Consider the following 18,002-nt stretch of genomic DNA (forward strand, 5'->3'; position numbering starts at 1 on the left):
AAGCAGCTATTCCAAAAGCCCATCGGTATCCTTTTGGGTCTTTAAAATAACCTCTACGGAGATAATCCATACCTAAAATGCACGGAGCTTCTGGGCCAGTCACAATTGGGTGTTTCTCCCAGTCCTTCCCAGTTAAGCTCATTTCAGCCTCTAACACAGTCAATTGTTGGGATCCCCCTGTCACTCCAAAAATGCTAACAGGTTCAGTCCCAACATGATTCGATGGCATTATCGTACACTGGGCACCAGTATCCACCAGAGCCTTGTACTCTTGTGGGTCTGACGTGCCAGGCCATCGGATCCACACAGTCCAATAAACACAGTTATCCCTCTCCTCCACCTGGCTGGAGGCAGGGCACCTCTATTGTTGCTGACTGTGTTGGCTGTTCACTGGTGCAGCGTTCTTCCTGGTAGAACTGCGTTGTGCAATTCTTTTACCTCGCAGCTCATTTACTCGTGCTTGAAGGGCTGAGGTGGGCTGCATACCCCACTTACTCATGTCCTCACCATGGTCACGCAGGTAAAACCACAGCGTCTCTCGCGGTGTGTACCTACTGTATCCTCGCTTCTGGGATGATGGACGCTTTCTCCCAATAGCTGCAACATGGCTGCACACGGGTTGGGAGATGGACACATTTTCATCAAGTCGCTTGACCAGTTTCTCTACTGCTGCGATCACAGAGAGGGAAACATTGTCCTGATATCTCCGAAGGTGGCCGGACACCTCAGATACGGTTGGTGGATATGTATCACTCCAGTCCATTGTTGCCAATGAATTGGTGTGCCCTGCTGGTGCACTTCGTACAACCTTACGCCACATATCTGGGGTGCATAGGACGTCATCAGGATCGGAGGGAAGCTGTGGGTTGTCCAGATCATAATAAATTACCTCCCGTACAGCTAATTCTCTCAGGTGCTGGATAACTGCCTCTAGGTTGTTACACTTGGGTGTTTGACATGTAATGTATTCCTTTATGGGATACCTTTCCCTCACACTTGACAGTAGTCGCCTCCAGAGGCTGAGGATTTCAGGCTTTTCACCAATTGCCTTATCAATGCCTCCTTCTCTAGCTAGGGATGCCAACTGCTTGGCCTCCCTGCCATCTAATTCCAGACTACTGGCCCCGTGATCCCAGCATCGGAGCAACCAAGTGATGATGTGCTCACCTGGGCGGCGGCTGAAATCTTTTCGAATTTCACGCAGCTCACTCAGGGACAGGGATCGTGTGACAACAACCTCATCCTGAGATGGTTGAGATGGAACAACCTTATCCCGGGATGGTTGAGATGGCTTTGCCTTATCCTGAGATGGTTTGGATGGCCCTGCCTTATCCTGAGATTCATCAGATGACCCTGCTTTATCCTGACCTTCATCAGATGACCCCGCTTTATCCTGACCTTCATCGGGTGGCCCTGATTCAATTTCATCCTCATCCTTCACTACAGGAACAACTTTCTTTGTGTATTTCCTCTTTCGTTCGGGAGCAACCGACACTGATGTGGGTTGATTTTTTGTTTTACCGGCAGTATCTGCTGTAGGGGCAGCAGTAGCTGCAGCATCAGTTGGACAGGTTGCAGTAGCCACAGGTCTAGTCATAGAAGTTACAGTGGCCTCAGTGTTAGTCCCAGTGGTTACAGTGGCTGCAGTTTCTGCTGGTCTGTTTTCCTTCCTTTCACTCTGACAGTGCTGACTGCTATCAAGCAGTGTTTGGTAAATAGTGGCCAGGGCCCAGCACAGTGCAGTAAGCTGTGCATCTCTGGGAAACTTACGGCAATTTCTTTTCAGATATGCAGCCACTTTATCAGGGTCCTGTAACTGTTCAGGGGTGAAACTCCAAAACATCGGACGTGAGAAAGTGCCTAGGTAGTTGCCCATACTCTGCCACGTACCCTGCCACTCGTGATTATCTGGCCTCGCAGAACACTCTTGAGTGGTATTCATAAACCTTTGCTTCATATTGAACAAAAGCAGAACCATATTCACCAAACATAACAACAGCAAAATGCTAGTTTGAATATTCCAGGGATATTGGAAATTTCCAAAAACTGTTACCAGAGCTGTTGTATTTAGCCCAAAGGAAGAGAAAGCAGCATAGATATTTCTTTCTGTACTCCCACCATACCAGCTGCCATTATTAACTCCTGCCTGTCCAAAGAATGGACAGGGCAGCAAAATCTCATACAAGTACCAGAACAAGTTCACGATCATCGATATCACTGTATCATAAACTGTTTTCATAAAATACACCAAAATGAGGTACGGGAACGAAAACAGCAGCTGCAGCCCCAGGATGTTAAAGGATCCTGCTAGGATTGCATACAACAGACGGTGCTTTTGCTGCCACAGCTGTGAGCACAGCCTTGTAAGTAAATACCAGAGCATCGTGACCAGAGACTGCTTAAATCAAAGTGCTTATCACAACTTTGACTTAATTACAATCCAGTCAGGGTCAGATCTACCGTTATCCCAACCTTTCGGGCCCCACGTTGGGCGCCAAAAAGACTGTCGTGGTTTCACCCGGCTGAGGGCCAAGATCCACGCAGCTGCCTGCTCCTTAAAGGAAAAGAGCAGGTTAAAGGGAAGGGGAGGGGGGGTGAGAAGTAAGGGAAGGGAAAAGGAAGAGAAAGGGGCAAATAACCCCAAGATCAAGAAATTAAGAGGCCCGTGGGTTGGGATAAGGATAGTTTACTAAGATAACAGAAAGATACAATGTAACAATACTAACAGGACTTCAAAGCAGAAATATATGAAGCTGTTGATACACAATGCAGTTTCTCACCAAACCACACAACTCAGGCCGTGCCACCCAGAGCCGTCCCAGAACCCGACCGTCCCCCAAGAACCGCGCGTCCCGGAGCCGCCCCAGGCCTTCCTCCCGTCAGCCCCCGATATCCTGGGCAGGACGTAACTGGCTGGAATACTCTCTTTGGTCAGTTGGGCCACCTGTCCTGGCTTCGCCCCTCCTTTCTCATGAAGAGCTGAGAAAGTCCTTGACTGTCTGACAGCAACTAGAAACATCAGGGTGTTATCAGCAGTACTCCCATTTTACTCTCAAACACAGCATTCATCTGCTGCTACAAATGAAATTAACTCCATCCTGACCAAAACCAGGACAGCATCATTTAACGTGCTGACCTCAGCTGGGATCTCAATCCTTTGGGGTGTTACGGTACTTTTATCAATCTGCCACCCCAGAGATTTCCACACTGGCTCCTTTAAATTCTCTCTGGAGCAATCTGTAACCCCTTGCTTTTCAAATGCCCTGTCAACTCATGAATCAAACTTTCAGTGTCCAAGTTTTTCCCACAATCAGTACCTCATCCATGTGATGATAAAAGATGAGATCAGGGTGGGCTCTTCGTACTGGAGCAAGTGCCCAGGCTACATGAGCCTGGCACACAGTGGGTGAATTTTTCATGCCTTGTGGGAGCACCACCCAATGACACCTTTCCATGGGTTCAGTTTTGTTTACAGTAGGGACTGAAAAGGCAAATTTTTCATCATCATCAGGGTGTAAGGGAATGGTGAAAAAACAACCCAAACGTCCCAATTTTTAGGTCTCACGTCTGGAGGTGGCAGACCGGGCTGCGAAGCTCCCGCATCTTCCATCACTTCACTGACTTTTCTTACCTCGTGCACCAAGCGCCATCTCCCGTCCTGTTTAGGGATGGTAAAAATAGGCGAGTTCCACGGGCTTGTGGAGGGCTGGATGTGTCCCTTGGCCAGTTGCTCCTCTATTCAATCCTGGAAGTGAGCAAGTTTTTCTTTAGTAAGCGGCCATCGCTCGACCCAAACGGGGGGTTGTGTTTCCCAGGTGACTTTTCAAGGAAGCTGCCCACTTTCAATGGTCACCATCAAAACTCCTTCTGCTCTGTGCCCAGCCTTGCTCTCAGTGGATAAACGCATCCCTGAGCCTGTGGCACATCCCAACAAATGCTGCCAACCGATTCCTCAGGAGACAGTGATTTCTGGGGGAGTTGGGTGGGAGGTGTGGATGGGAGCGGTGGGTGTAGAGACCAAGTGGGTCCCTGATCCGATGGCTGACAAGGCAGATTCTGGCCAGGCGGCTTCTGGACCGTCTCCGTAGGGCTTTTGTCCCTGTGCACAGGGGAGGACACCGGCCAGAGCAGCGGCTGGAGAGGGGCGTGTCCATGCAAATCGAGAGCAGCGGGGCGCGCACGGGCTGCTGGGAGTGCTCGGTGCGGAGCTCTCCGCCGGTTTCCCGGAGCCGGGAGCAGCGGATCCCGGCGGGAAGAGGCGGGATAGGCAGGGGAATGCGAATGCGAGCGGGACGGGAGGGTATTTTGCGGCCGATGTGGAGCATCCGTGATGTGTGTGAGTACCGGCGGGGGTGTGTGGAGGCGCTGGGTGGAGAATGGGTATCGCTTCTCGGCCTTTTGGCTAAGATCAAGTGTAGTATCTGTTCTTATCAGTTTAATATCTGATACGTCCTCGATGAGAGGACTTTATATTAAACGGATTTTTGGGTCTGGGAGTTGGACCCGGAGCTTGCTCCCTCCGCTCCGCGCATCGTCCCGGTATTGCAGTGCCTCCGGGAGCGGTGCACCCCGAGATGGTCAAAGACAGATAGATCTGGGCTCTTTGTTTTTTTAACCGGAGCTTCTCTGATCCGGTAAATCGCGAGCCCTTCCCCCCTGAGGGATGCGGATCCCTGGAGCGGGGTCCCGGGGTGGGGGATAAACCCGGCTTCCTGCCTGTCTGGAAACAGACCGTCTGTCTGCTGACAGATGGTCCCTGTCTGTCCCCACAGTGATCTGAGTGAGTAGGGGGCTCCTCCTTATCCATCCCAAGAACTACCTTCCTCCTGATGCTTCTTCCTTATCCGTCCCAGGTGCCACCTGCCTTGGGATGCTGGGGTCACGAGTCACAACCTTGCTCCCATTTATTATGTTCTCCTTATCAGCTTTCCATCCAAGCATCTTGCAATAGTTAGTAATTGAATTTACTCTTATTTATGTGTTAGTTATTATAAATGCGATTTCTTATGCTCCCTCATATATGTCCCACCCATCAAACGTGCCAGTGTCTTGGGAACAGCCTGTGCAGTTTGCTCTGTCCCCAGATCACAAACGTTCCCTTTACACCCTGAGCTCCTGAGCTCCTTTTCTAATTCTCTCTCCCCCTCCCTCCCTTCTGCCAGGATGTTCAGCAAGGAGAGAAGAAGATGGACAAACAGCTGCTCCAACAAGGGAAGGGAGAATGGCCTGGAAGCCCGGCTGATCCGCTGCCCACCAGCGCCAACAAGTCACGACAGGGAGAATAAGCCCTGCCTTTGTGGTGGGGACTTTGTAGCTGGTGTAAATGGGGCTGGGGGCTTCATCTGCTCTGTGCTGAGAGAGGCAGCATCTAGTTCTAGTGCTGGCAGCCTGACTTGAAGGTAGGAGATCCCCAGCGCTGGCTGTTCAAAGGGATCGATCCTCCTCCCGTCTGACACGGAGGAGTTTTGCCTCGGTGGGGAATCCTGTCCTCCCCGGGAAGGAGAAACGTGAGGGAAACACAGGGGGTGCCGGGATTCTCGGGGTGGAAACCCGGGGGCACCCCGGGAAGCCTCAGCCCGGCTGCCCGCGCAGATCCCTCCCTCCCTCCCCGCATCCCCGCCCGCCTGGCTCGGGCAGGGCAGGGGGAGCGGGGTGGCTGCGGGACCCAGCCGAACCCAGCGGGACAGGGGAAACCCGCCCCGTTCCCGCCCGCTGGGTTCGGCCCTTCCCGGCGGGTTCGGCGGCCGGTCGCGCGTCGCCGTTGCCCGGGCAGCCGGTCCGGCCGGTGCCGGCCGGGGCCGTTCAACGCTTCCCAAGTCCCCGCTCCGTGTCCCGGGACACGCGTCCTGCCCACCCGCCGCTCTCGCTCAGTCGAGCCTTCGGCCATGGCTGAGCCGGTCGGTGCTGCGGGAGCGGGAGCGGAGACAGGCCCCGAGCGCCGGGAGAGCGCTGGGGAAAGGGCTCGGTAATCCCCGGGGCCGGGCCGCCGGCCGCTCCCACCCACCTGCGTCCCTCGGGCCGCAGAACCTGCGGTGGGGGGGCGGAGAGAGAGAGGAGAGGAGAGGAGAGAGCCGCCCCTCTCCTGCCCGGGCTCTGCCTCCCCAGACAGGCGGCGGGAGGAGCCAATGGCGGGGCTGCCCCGCACAGCCCTGGGAGGGGCGGCCGGGCAGGGCCGGGCCGGGCAAGCGGGGGGCAGAGCCGGGGAGGGACGGCCCAGCCCGGCCCAGCTCCGCCCAGACAGGCAGCGGTCGGAGCCAATGGCGGGGCTGCCCCACCCCCTGGTGGGAGGGGCCGGGCCGGGCCGGGCGCGGCGCAGGACGGGCGCGTTCCCGCCGCGGGCTGCCGGTGCCTTTGTCCCGATGGCTGCCGGGGCCCCTGGGCGGCCTCTTGGCCGCCGCCCGCCGCGCCCCCCGAGCCGTCCCCGGTCTCGCCGCCGCTGCAGAGGCCGCCCCCCAGGTGAGCGCTCCGGCCCGAGGCCGTCCGGCCGCCCGAGGGCCTCGCCCCGTCCGTGAGGCCCCGCGGCCTCCCGGGTGCGGCCTGCGGGACCTCTCCTGGGCGTTGGAGCCCAGGGCGGGAGCGGAGCTGCGGGTCCCCCCGCCCCGAGAAGGCCCCTGGCGACCCCGCCCCCCTTGGCCCCCCGGGGGCTTTTCCGTCTGGGAAGCGGGGAGTTGGGAAAGAAACGGGCCCTGGGAGCGCGCGTGGGGCAGGAGCAGAGGGCTCTGTGTGTGTGTGTGAGGGGGAGCAGCGGCTGGGGGGGAGTCCCGGCGTAGGGCGTGTGGAGACACGGGGCTGCCTTCCCGGGGCTGAAGCGGTGCCGGCGTCCCGGAGCTCCCAGGCACAGATGGTGGGTGGTTGTGGGGTTGGAAGGGACCGGAGAGTGTGGGTGGTGAACCCCCCGGGGAGAGTAACTCAGCGTTGTACACAGGGGCATTGCCCCGCTGAAGGGCAGTGTGTGGCTTGGGGGGGGGTTAACCTGTGCAGAGTGAAACAAAGCCCGTTCCACGTTAGCCAAAGCCATGTGTTTGGTGCTGGGAACAAGTGTAACTCATGAAGAAGCATTAACAGAAGGGAATTACCCCCTGTAGTGGGGGTAGTGCCTTGGCTGGGAGAGGCGGGGGATGCTCTGCAGTGTCTCTGTGTGTGTCTGAGATGATCCCAGGGGGGCTTGGAAGGGGAACTACAGCAATTAGCTCTGGGAGTTTTGCTTGTGTGAAGCTCAGCCGTGGTTGTAAATCCCTGTTCTGTGTCTTCTCTCCTCAGCTCTCATCCGCCTGTGGAACATCCTGATGGGCAGGAACCTCCAAAGCTGCAACCAGGTGGCGCCCATGACAAAGGTAGTTCACAGCCCTGGTTCTTCTGGGGTTTGGTGTCCCTTGGAAAACTGAGGGGTGTCTGAAAGTGCAGAAGGGTGTGCAGCTTGGAATGAATCCCAGTGCTTTGGGTGGGATCGAGGAGCTGGGCTGCCATGCAAATGGCAATCCAAACCCCCTCTTAAGTGATGCTGTCACGTGTCCTGCCTTTGTTGTTTAGATGCTGCCATCCCTGGGTGTGAGGAGAAGGCTGAAGAGGTTTCTGCTGCTGCGGTGAAGGTCCCAGCCAGGGCAGCAAGGAAACGCCGAGCTTCGGGCAGCGATGCCGCTCCAGGAGCAGAGTCTGTGGGAGAGGTTAGCAGAGACTTTCCTGAACCTGTGCAGCCTCAGGCTCTTCTTTGCCCTTGACAGCAGGTGCCTCTGGTGTGCTGGGTTTGCCTGGCTCAGGTTTGCCTGCTCTGCTCTGGCACGTGGAGCTGAGGAAGGAGCACCCAAACTACATGACCTTGGGAGAACAATCCCCTGCTTCCTCTGGATAAAGCCCTCTCTGCTGGGTTGGGTATCCACCGGCCCGGGAGAGGATTCCCCTAGGACTTTGGCTCTGCAAAAATGAGTCCTGAGCTGCTTGACCCCTTAGTTTGGTTGGGAGGTGCCGTGTTCTTTTTCTTCCTGCCCCGTAGGGTGAGAGGAGTAAGAAACCCTCGTGCTCTGTTATTTGTCCCTGAGAGCACCATTGACTCTTTGTTTGTACAAAACCCCTTTCTGAGGGGCTCAGCTCTCCCCGAGCCAGAGTCAGGGCTGAACTCTGGAATGCTGAGGAGCTGCCCGAGGGGAACTGGGCAGGATGCCTGAGGGGGTTTAATCCCTGCATGGGGGAGAGCCCCTATTAACAATCAAACCCAAAGGGCAGCGTGCTGGTCAGAGATCCTGCCAAGATCCTTCTGCTGCACTCTGAGCCAACAAATCCTGGTCCCTAAATCGGACCAGAGCTGCCTCCCTTTCCAGAAGCTTCCGCTGGCTTGGGCTGGTGTTCAGGTTGAACTCAGGGCGGTGCTTTGTTTGTTTCTGTTCCAGACTCAGGCCCTGTCATCTGAGCCTGCAGTGAAAAGACCCAGAAGTGCTGTGCCAGGAGAAGAACTGGTGCAGACTGGTAAGGCTGACGTCAGGGCGTGAGCTTGTTTCTCCTGCGCTCTTCCTGGCGTGTGGTGCGATTCTCCCCCTCGGCTCACGGACGGGCTGTGGCGGCATCGCCCCTCGGTAGCGTCTGGCAGTGCTGGGGTGGGAACTCAGTCTCTTCCCTGCATCCCTGCGCTGCTGCTGGGTCGGGGCCGGGCGTTTCACTCGGCATCTCAGTCCTGGAGCTGCCTTGGATGCAGCCAGCTCCAGCTGCGATACGGCCGCTGCCAGCTGGCCAGGAGGAAACTGGTTTGGTTTGGGGTGTTAGATCCCCAGAACCCTTTTTGGGGTTGAATCTGGGGTTCAGCCTGGCGATACCTCGTGCCCAGGGCAACTTGCTGCAGTTGCCAGGAAGAAAATCTGAGCCTGTTCTAAAGCAACAGAACACAGGGAATGTGGGGATGTAGGGGAGAGAGGAAACATTGACCTTTGGGGAAGCTCATCAGCCTCCTCAGTTGCCTTTACCAGTGGCTGATTTGCTTACGCTCTCCTCTCGTAGATCAAATACCTTGTGGGACTCCCTTGGCCAACGGAACACTCTCCCTGTGGGACAAGACAGCTCCTTGTGCCAGGTAAAACCCTTCTGTTTGCTTTGACTTTCTTCTCTGAAAGGTTTGCTTTCCATTTCATTCCTGAACTTCCTCCATGCTGCCCAACATTTGTCTCTGTGTCCGCACAGGGATGTTTTTCCAAGGTTTTCTGGGCTGCTGTCCTATGGGAGGTGAACCTTCAGTAGCTTTTTATTTTTCCTTCCTCCCCTCCCAACTAGAGAAGATTTTTATTTTAATCTGGGGACGTGAAATGTAAGGTAATGACAGGGGATGCCAGGATTTTCTCTCTTCCTTTCCTCCTCCCCTGGTCCTTCTCACTTAACTTACAGGCAGTTTTCTCTTTTGGGTAACACTAAGGTGACCAATTTGACTCCTGCCCCTCTGGTCTGCCCGAGTTCAGAGTCACCCAGCTGAGTGTGAAGGGTCTCTGCACAGAAATGCCCGCTGTGTTTTGTGGTGACACCAGTGCAGGATGTTTCTGTCCAGGGGGTTGACAGTCTTGTTGTACTTGAGGTATTTCTGTTGCTGTAGCTGTGGCTCCCCACTCACATGTAGACAGTTGTGTAGGAATAAACTGTCTCCTTTATGGTGCTCTGACACGTGTCAATACCAAATGCCATGTTTATAAACACTGTGGTTCTTCTCTGTTGTTTTTTCCTGCACCAAAGTGCTGCAGCCTCCTCGACTCCTCCAGCCTCCTCGACTCCTCCAGCCTCCTCGACTCCTCCAGCCTCCTCGACTCCTCCAGCCTCCTCGACTCCTCCAGCCTCCTCGACTCCTCCAGCCTCCTCGACTCCTCCAGCCTCCTCGACTCCTCCAGCCTCCTCGACTCCTCCAGCCTCCTCGACTCCTCCAGCCTTCCCCCCTGCTCCAGTCTTGTACAATCCTCCAATCTACACCACGGCTCGAATCTACTCTGGAGTTAAATCACACACCAGTCTTCCACCCTACTGCTGTGTTCCATCCTACTCCGGTGTGCCGTCCTACTACTATCGTGTTCCATCCTACTACTACATCGTGCCATCCTACTGCCATTTTCCATCCTACTACTGCCACGTGCCATCCTACTCTGCTGTTCCATCCTTGCTGTGTGTTCCATCATTGTCCAGTCTTCCAACCTTCTCCAGTCAACCAGTGACAGCTGTGTATCACCTGGACCAACAGAAATAGGGAGGAGATCCCTTTCCATCTGGGACCTGTGAGTATCCCCATGACTCGTACCTGTCCCACTCGGTGGGTAGACTGTAGCTGCACCACACAGCAAGAGGACGTAGTATCTGGTTGTCTGGACTTGTGGAGGGTGACACATTACTGCACCCCCTTAGGTACCCGCTGCTTAACTCAGGCTTGTGGTTACGTGGTGCTCTTTAGTCCTTTTTTCATGCTGTTGGTGACTCTCTGTGGCACCAGAGCTTTGAATCCACGTAAGCTGGTGGTTGTAACACCATGTGTTGGGGGGCAGACACCAGGTATTGTCCCAGCCCCCGGCCTGGGAACTTCCTCCACCCAAAAGCTTTTGTATTTCCTCTTCCTGGAGGTGCACCTGGTGTGTGGGTACAGGGTGGGCATTGCAGTTCCTTGCTTGGTTCTCCTGTTCCTCCTCTGACAAGGTGAGGTCTGGGGGCTTCCTAAATGAGCTTCTGCTGTTGTGGGAGTCTCCTTCAGCAGCTGGCTTTTTGTGGGACTAAATGCTGGAGATGAAGAGGATCTTTTGTTCTCTTTTGGGTTAAACAGCAAATTCCTGCCAGAAGAAAGCCGGGCGCGCGCTTGCTGGGGTCGGCACTTCGGGGTGGCCTCAGCAGGGCAGAGCTGCGCTCCCCGTCCCTAACGAACCGGGTGTTTGTGCCTCCTTGCCACCCTGACTTCCTATTGAACAGCTTTCTCTCTCCTTCTCTTTCCAGAGTCACATCCCTCACTTCCACAGGAAGATGGTGTGGGACATAATCCACCGGCAGCTGCTGTGAGACGGGCACCACTGCAGTCACACTGTGACCCCCTTGGACTGACCCTTAGTTTAGTTTAGTTAAGACTCTTTAGTTTAGTTAAGACTCTTTAGTTTAGTTAAGACTCTTTAGTTTAGTTAAGACTCTTTAGTTTAGTTTAGACTCTTAGTTTAGTTTCTGTTCTAAAGTTTGACCAACTCCCTGCAACGTGGGGTTGGGTTTCTTGTTCTGTTTTTGTCTGTTAATTGTGAAAAGAGAAATATTTATTTATTTTATTGCATTAAATATTTAAATTTTATAAAAAAAAGCCGTGCTGGTGTGAAGCTGTTTGGGACCGGAGCTGTTTGGGACCCTATAAACAATATTTCATCAGTCATGTTGGAGTGGGGTTTTTTGGGGTTCTTTCTTTTTTTCCCCCTTATATTCTCACAGCTGCTCTAACTCCTTTAAAATCAAAATCCTACACTAGAACCAAAATAATGTCAAATTGTCGGGTGCAACTTCTTTAATCAATTTATTATTTATTTTTTAGATTTAACTGGTATAGGTACTAGATTTGTAAACAGATATACTTCAGGTATTATTCATTCTCACTTCTTTTATTACTAGGACTTTAGTGGTATGCCTATTCTCTTAAAAAATAGTAATTAAAAAAAATCAGCCCTGTATCTGCTGCCAACCAAACACCCAATAGAAGTCTAGAATAGCAACAGTTGCCAGGGACCTCTGGTGACCAACCAGTGACATCTCTGTCAGAGGGGCATCAGCTGGGAGGTCACTTCCCAGAGGGGAAGCACCTCCAGTCTGGTCTGGGGAGATCACCTTGAGCAGGTCACACACGACAGTGTCCAGGTAGGTGTTGAATCCCTCCAGAGAAGGAGACTCCCCAGCCTCCCTGGGTAGCCTGGGAGGAATTTCCTTTCCTTCTCTTCTTCATTTCTGAAGTCTTCTCTTTGATGGCTCAGCCAGGTGATGGTAGAGATGGTAAAGCCGGTATTTACCCAGTCTGCCCTTTCTCCAGACTTTATCCTACCTCCCGGGTCTGGGATTCCTGAGGGCCCCTTCTAGACAGGTGGATCCTGTCCCTCTCCAACAGGTTGGAGTCACCAAAGAACATCCCCTTGTTGTCCAAGCCAAACCCCTGGCCTTAGTACCAGCTGTGTAGCCAGGAGTTGAGAGGTGTGAGATTTCCCAGCCTCTTCAGAAAAAGGAGGAAAAGCCAACTTGGGCACCAGTGTTTTCCTCCTCTCTCTCTCGGTCCCTTCCAACCCCTACAATTCTATGATTCTATGATCACTAGGCAATTAGACAAGTGCAAAATGTGTTTTTAAGGTGATGAGGGCTCACATTTCTCTGGTCAGAAATCACCCAGAAAAGCTTCTGCCCAGCCTGGAGTCCATCACCATCCTTTTGGTGGTCTTTGGTGGTCTTTGGTGGTCTTTGCCAATCATGTGATTCTGTGACTCTGAGACTCCAGCCTTGAGCCAGCTGATGTTTTCTTTATCAGTACAGGGAAAGCTTCCAAAAGGCACCCAAAACCACATGTGCCAAGTTTTCCTCTGGACACCATCCCTTCTGTCCAGTGTATAAAGACACCACACAGCTCAGTGTCACCCACACCTTGCTGAGGGTGCACTCGATCCCACTGTGCGTGTCACGGGTACAAATATCCAATAGGATGGGTGGCAGGATGAACCTTGGAGGGGCAGCACTTTGTAGTGGTTTCCACTTGGACATGAAGCCATGGAGGGTAACTCTTCCTGTAACCTTTTTGTTAACCCTTTCCATGCCCATGGAGGGCTGGCAAAGCTGTTGGGGCAGCAAAGGACTCTGGGAGTGTCCCTGTTGCCTCCAAGGATACGCGCAAACAGAAGCATCCAGACACCATTCTGCAGCTGACCCTCCAGCGACCATGGCGCTCCCACCTCTGTGGTGCACTTCATGGGGTCTCTCTGCCCCCACCATGATGCCACCCATCTTCCCAACCCCCTACACTGGAGGTAAGGCCTGAGCCCACTCCTGGCTGCTCAGGGACACACTCTGGGGAACTGCACAGCCCCTCTCGCCCCTCTCCCTGCTCCCTCTCAGTGCCCTCGCGCACGCTCCTGGCCCAGCTGGGGATATGGTCACCAGCGTGTGTTCATGTCTCTCTCTCAGGACCCACCAACCTCCACCACCTGCCAGGGCAGCAGCAGCAGCAGCCCTTCCCTGCACCCTCCCACTCACCTGGCACAGACCAGAGGTTGGTCCACGCTTGGGGCCGGCTCGGCGGGTGCCTGAGGGATTCCCCCTGACCCCAGCCTGACACATCTCCCTCTCCCCACTGCAGATCTGCCAAGCGGCAGCTGCTCAGAGCTCCCCATTTCCAGTACCAGTCTGCCTCTGGCAACCCCCTCACTGCTCAGTCACGGCATCGCTCCTCTGCCTGGCACTGTGCTTCAGGGACCACACAGCTGCAGACACCCAGCAGCCTGCTTACACCAACGGCCCCCCAGGGACAACCCCAACTGTTCCTGCCCTACAGCCATCAGGGCACAGCAGCATCGCTTCCCCAGTACCACCCACTCCCTGTCTGCACACAGTCCATCCTCTCCAGTGGAGACACAGACAGTCCGGTCCCCATGGATGTGGACAGTGTCTCAGGCTGGGACACCTGTCCTGTCCCTATGGATGTGGACACTGTCACAGTCTGTGACATCTCTGTGGACACAGATGTCCCCATGGAAGACGACACCCTGCCAGGCTCTACCATCTCACTTAGCCCTGTTGCAGGGATGGGGGGGAAATGAGAGGAAGGGAGGGAAGAAGGCTGTTGATTCTGTAGTTAGTACCTTTGATTACTGTTTTGTTCCGATTTTTCATTAAAAGCCATTTCTTGAGAACCTTTCTGTGTCTGCGGGGGATGGGCGGGGAGTGCAGGGGGCACCAGGCAGCACAGATCCCAATGGGCACAGTATAGGCACCCCATAGATCCCCTGCAAGCACCCTATAGACACCCTCTAGATCCCCTGCGGGCACCCTATAGATCCCCTGTGGACCCTATACATACCCTATGGACACCCTATAGGAGCCTTATGGGAACACTATAAGCACCCAATGGGCACAATACAAGCACCCTATAGATCCCCTGCAGGCACCCCATAGACACCCTATAGATACCCTCTGGACACACTATAGGAACCTTATGGGAACCCTATAGACACCCAATGAGCACAATACAGGCACCTATAGACAGCCTACAGATACCCTATAGGCACCCTATAGACACCCAGTGGGCACAATAGAGACACCCTATACATCCCCTGCGGGCACCCTATAGACACCCTATAGATCCCCTGCGGGCACCCTACAGGCACCCTATGGGGAGGGGTGTGGGTACCCCCGGGGGTCTGGGTGGCCCAGAGGGTCCCTCACCTGCCGGTCCCTGGAGTCCCGGGGCCTCCTGGGGGGTGGGGGCCCAGCGACGCTGCCCCCCCTTCCCTCCCCCTCCCCCTCCCCGGCCGTGCTGGCCCATGGTGGCCCTGGAGGCTGCTGGCAGCCTGGGGGTGCTGGGGGGGCCTCTGTGCCAGGGGGGTGCCGCACGGCCGGGACAGCGACTGGACGGGGACCAGCGCTGGGGGGGCTGGGGGGGCTGGCGGGTGTCCCCCCTGTGCTGGCCTGGGGGGGATGCTGAGCCCCCCACTCTGGCCTGTGCCACCTCCTGTCCCCCATTGTACCTGGAGGAGCTGGGACCTTTGGGGGGTTCTGGGGGGGCTGGGGAGGATCTCTGGGGGTCAGCAGGGACAGGGTTGGCGGTGTCCAGCCCCACCCTGGATGTGACCCACAGACCGACCCTCTCACTGCCATGAGCCACTTTATTAATTAACCAAACCCCTTAATTGGGTGGGAGCGGAGCCCAATCCGGAGGGATGGGAGGGGTGGATTGGGGTGTGTGTGGGGGGTCACACCCAAAACTGTGGCCCAGGGGAATAAATCTGGGACATTTCTCTGTGGGGATGAACCTTCGTTCTGCTCCCCCACCCCCTCCAGGGCTCGCTGAGACCACCCCCAGCCCCCCTCCTCCCCCTCCAATTCGGGGGCTCCTTGGGGTACCCCCAGCCCTTTGCTTTCTGCCACCCTCTCCTCGTCCCTCTGGGTCCCCCCACCAAGACCCCCTGCCCCCTCTCAGTTCAGTTTGGGGACTTCTTCCCTTCCCAGCACCCCTCCTGGGATCCCTCCCCTCCCACCCCCAATGCTACGGGGACCCCCCTTGAGTCCCCCCACTCCCAGGGACACCCTCACCCTCCTGGCGCTGGCCCTGTGCCTGAACCCTGAGGGGCACCCGGTCCCGCCATGGAGGAGACGTGAGTGTCCCGGGGAAGGGGGGGTGGGGGTGGGCCCTGGTGTCCCCCCACATCTGAGCCCCCCCTGAAGCCCCTCACCGCAGCGTCCCTTCGCTGGAAGCCTACGAAGCCGCCATGGTGCTGAGCGGGGTGGGGGACGCGCTGGGCTACCGGGGGGGTCTCTGGGAGTACTGCACCTCCGGAGCCCAGATCCACGCCGAACTGGCTGAACTGGGAGGGCTGGGGGCCATCACCCTCGAGCCCCCGCAGTGGCCCGTCAGCGATGACACCGTCCTGCACCTTGCGACTGCCGAGGGCCTGGCCACAGGTTGTGCCCCCCACTGCACCCCTCAGATGCGGGGTGGGGGGTCCCCAGTGTACCCCAGGGATGGGGGAGGTGTGTGGGGGGCTGTACAGGGGGGATCTGGGGGTTCCTCAGAGCTTGGGGGGAATTTTATGGGGAGGATCTCACCATAGCACCCCACAGATGCAGGGGAGGGTCCCCAGTGTAACCCAGGGATGGGGGGGCATGGGGGCCATACCCCTGGGATGTATTGGGTGGGGTCTGAGGGTTCCTCAGAACTTGGGGGGATGTTTATGGGGGGGATCTCACCATTGCACCCCACAGATGAAGGGGAGGGTCCCCAATGTAACCCAGGGATGGGAAGCGGGGGGGTAGGGGGTATACCCCTGGGCTGTACAGCGTGGGGGTGGGGGTTCCTCAGAGCTTGGGGGATTTTTATGGGGGGGATCTCACCATAGGCCCCCACAGATACAGGGGAGGGTCCCCAGTGTACCCCAGGGATGGGGGGGGGGGGGGGGGGAGGATTCCCTGCTATACATGGAGGTCTTGGGGGGACCTTATTTCTTTGGGGGATTTCTTAAGGGGAGGGGGGGGGCAGGTCACCATTATCACCCTGCCCCAAACTGGGAGGGGCTTTTAGGTGCCCCCAACCACCCCCTGAGGGGTGGGGGCTCCAGAGAGTCTCTGAATGTCCCCCCAAAACCCCACGGGGGGTGTTCCCCATCTCCCCTTTCCTGGGGGTGGGTTCTATTGTACCCCAAAGCTTTGGGGGGTCAGTGGCGGGGAGGGGAAATCAGTGGGGGGTGTGCCCACATGTCCCTGCATTCGAGGGGTCCGGGGGAGGGCTGTGGGTGCCCCCGCCCAGAGGGGCCTCACGCCGTGCCCCCAGGGCTGGAGGGGGAAGCCCTGCTGCAGGAGCTGGCTCAGCGCTACGTGGCCGCCATGAGCGACATGGAGGGCCGCAAGCCGGGCCCCACCAGTATCCTGGGTGAGTGGGGGGCCGGGGGGGGGCCGGGGGGGTCAGGTCAGGGGGTCTCACGGCCCCAACCCTTCTCCCCAAACCCCCCTGCCAGGCACCTCGCAGCTGCGGCCTGGGGAGCCGGCGGGGTACCGCATCCCCTTCAACCCCACGGGCAGCGGGTGCGGGGCCGCCATGCGGAGCCTGGCCATAGGCCTCAGGTGGGGCGGGGGGCACAGGGGTTGGGGGGGTTCAGGGCTGGGGCGGGGACGTGAGGGGGGACAGGGAGGTGGGGTGGTATCAGGGCTGGGGCTGGGGCCATGGGGGTACAGGGGGTTGGGGGGGTTGTGAGGGCTGGGGCGGGGACATGGGGGCACTGGGGCCTCGGGGAGGGGTCAGAGCTGAGGGTGGGGACATGGGGGGGCACGAAGGGTCTGGGCGGGGACATGGGGGTACAGGGGGTTGGGTGGGGTCAGGGCTGGGGGCAGGGACATGGGGGGTCAGAGGGTTTGGGGAGGGTCTGTGGAAAGTGCTAAGAAATGTTGCTTTTGCAAACTGAAAAATGTTATTGTATTCTTTACTGACTTAAAGGACTGAGGCTGCCTCATCAGGAATCCTGTGTAGAGAATTTAGGATAGCACATAAAATAAGGGGGAATACTGTTCTCAAGGGTTCAATTTGAGTACATAGCTCTGCTAAAAGATACAGATGATCCTGGACAATGAGATAAGGGGTTAAATCGTGACTGAGGACATGGGCTGGAACTTAAGGAAATCAGGCTCAACGAACAGGCTTCAACCATGTTGCTTGTACATCAAGGCAAACAGGAAAAACGGGCAAAACGATGTGGGGTCTCGATAAATCTGATCATTTTGATCAGGAGTGAACAAACCTTTTCAGAGGCTACAAAATTAACATGCGTAATCTGAAACCTGTCTGGAGCTTTGACTTCCTTCAGCCCAGGGCCATGTCAGTTGCGGGGAGGGGGGGGGGTGTGTGTGTGTGAAAGTTAAGATAAAGACAACTACTTGCCAGTAAGCAGTTGTCCCAGACAAAAGGACTCATACATTTTAATTTACTTCACCAATGGAAGTGGGAATGTCCCAGACATGCCATGTGTATTATATTGCGTACTGCTGTGGATGGGGCGCCTGGGTTGAGCCTGTAAAATCCATAGTCAAACAGAGGAAGGAGGTGAAAGGTTCAACCTGAGGAAGACTCGGAGCCTTCATCGCTGAGACCCCCGACGACCACTACCACAGGACAATGCGCAGACGCAATTGGGAGGAGTTTATGGAAACCACCTCTTTGAACTCATCTTAATACGAAGCGGGACAGGTGATGACTATGTATAGAGGTATGGTATAAAAAGGCTGCAGGCACTGACCAAAAGTGTACCTACTTTGTTGGGTCACCCGCTCTTGCAAGAACGTATAAT

The 18,002-nt window shown here is 56.1% G+C and overlaps 3 protein-coding genes across 3 annotated transcripts in view; 1 reads left to right on the plus strand and 2 right to left on the minus strand.

Annotated features, from left to right (window-relative positions):
- Positions 1-18,002, minus strand: part of LOC311202930 (butyrophilin subfamily 1 member A1-like) — a gene marked incomplete at both ends in the record, with an annotated part of 517,675 nt that overhangs the window by 106,719 nt on the left and 392,954 nt on the right. The gene's annotated exons all lie outside the window — the stretch shown is intronic.
- LOC311202788 (class I histocompatibility antigen, F10 alpha chain-like) overlaps positions 1-18,002 on the minus strand; it is a gene marked incomplete at its 5' end in the record, with an annotated part of 115,865 nt that overhangs the window by 38,207 nt on the left and 59,656 nt on the right. The window lies entirely within an intron of this gene.
- LOC311202843 (uncharacterized protein) lies at positions 4,153-17,977 on the plus strand (the record flags this gene model as incomplete). Its single annotated transcript, XM_084277493.1, has 8 exons — positions 4,153-4,336; positions 7,261-7,334; positions 10,939-10,997; positions 15,250-15,323; positions 15,382-15,630; positions 16,496-16,594; positions 16,680-16,785; positions 17,156-17,977. 8 exons carry the CDS (start codon positions 4,153-4,155, stop codon positions 17,244-17,246), a joined length of 936 nt encoding a protein of 311 aa, XP_084133619.1. The 3' UTR covers positions 17,247-17,977.

This window comes from Gallinula chloropus, assembly GCF_964237585.1.
Source record: "Gallinula chloropus genome assembly, chromosome: 32".
NCBI classification, from domain to species: domain Eukaryota; kingdom Metazoa; phylum Chordata; class Aves; order Gruiformes; family Rallidae; genus Gallinula; species Gallinula chloropus.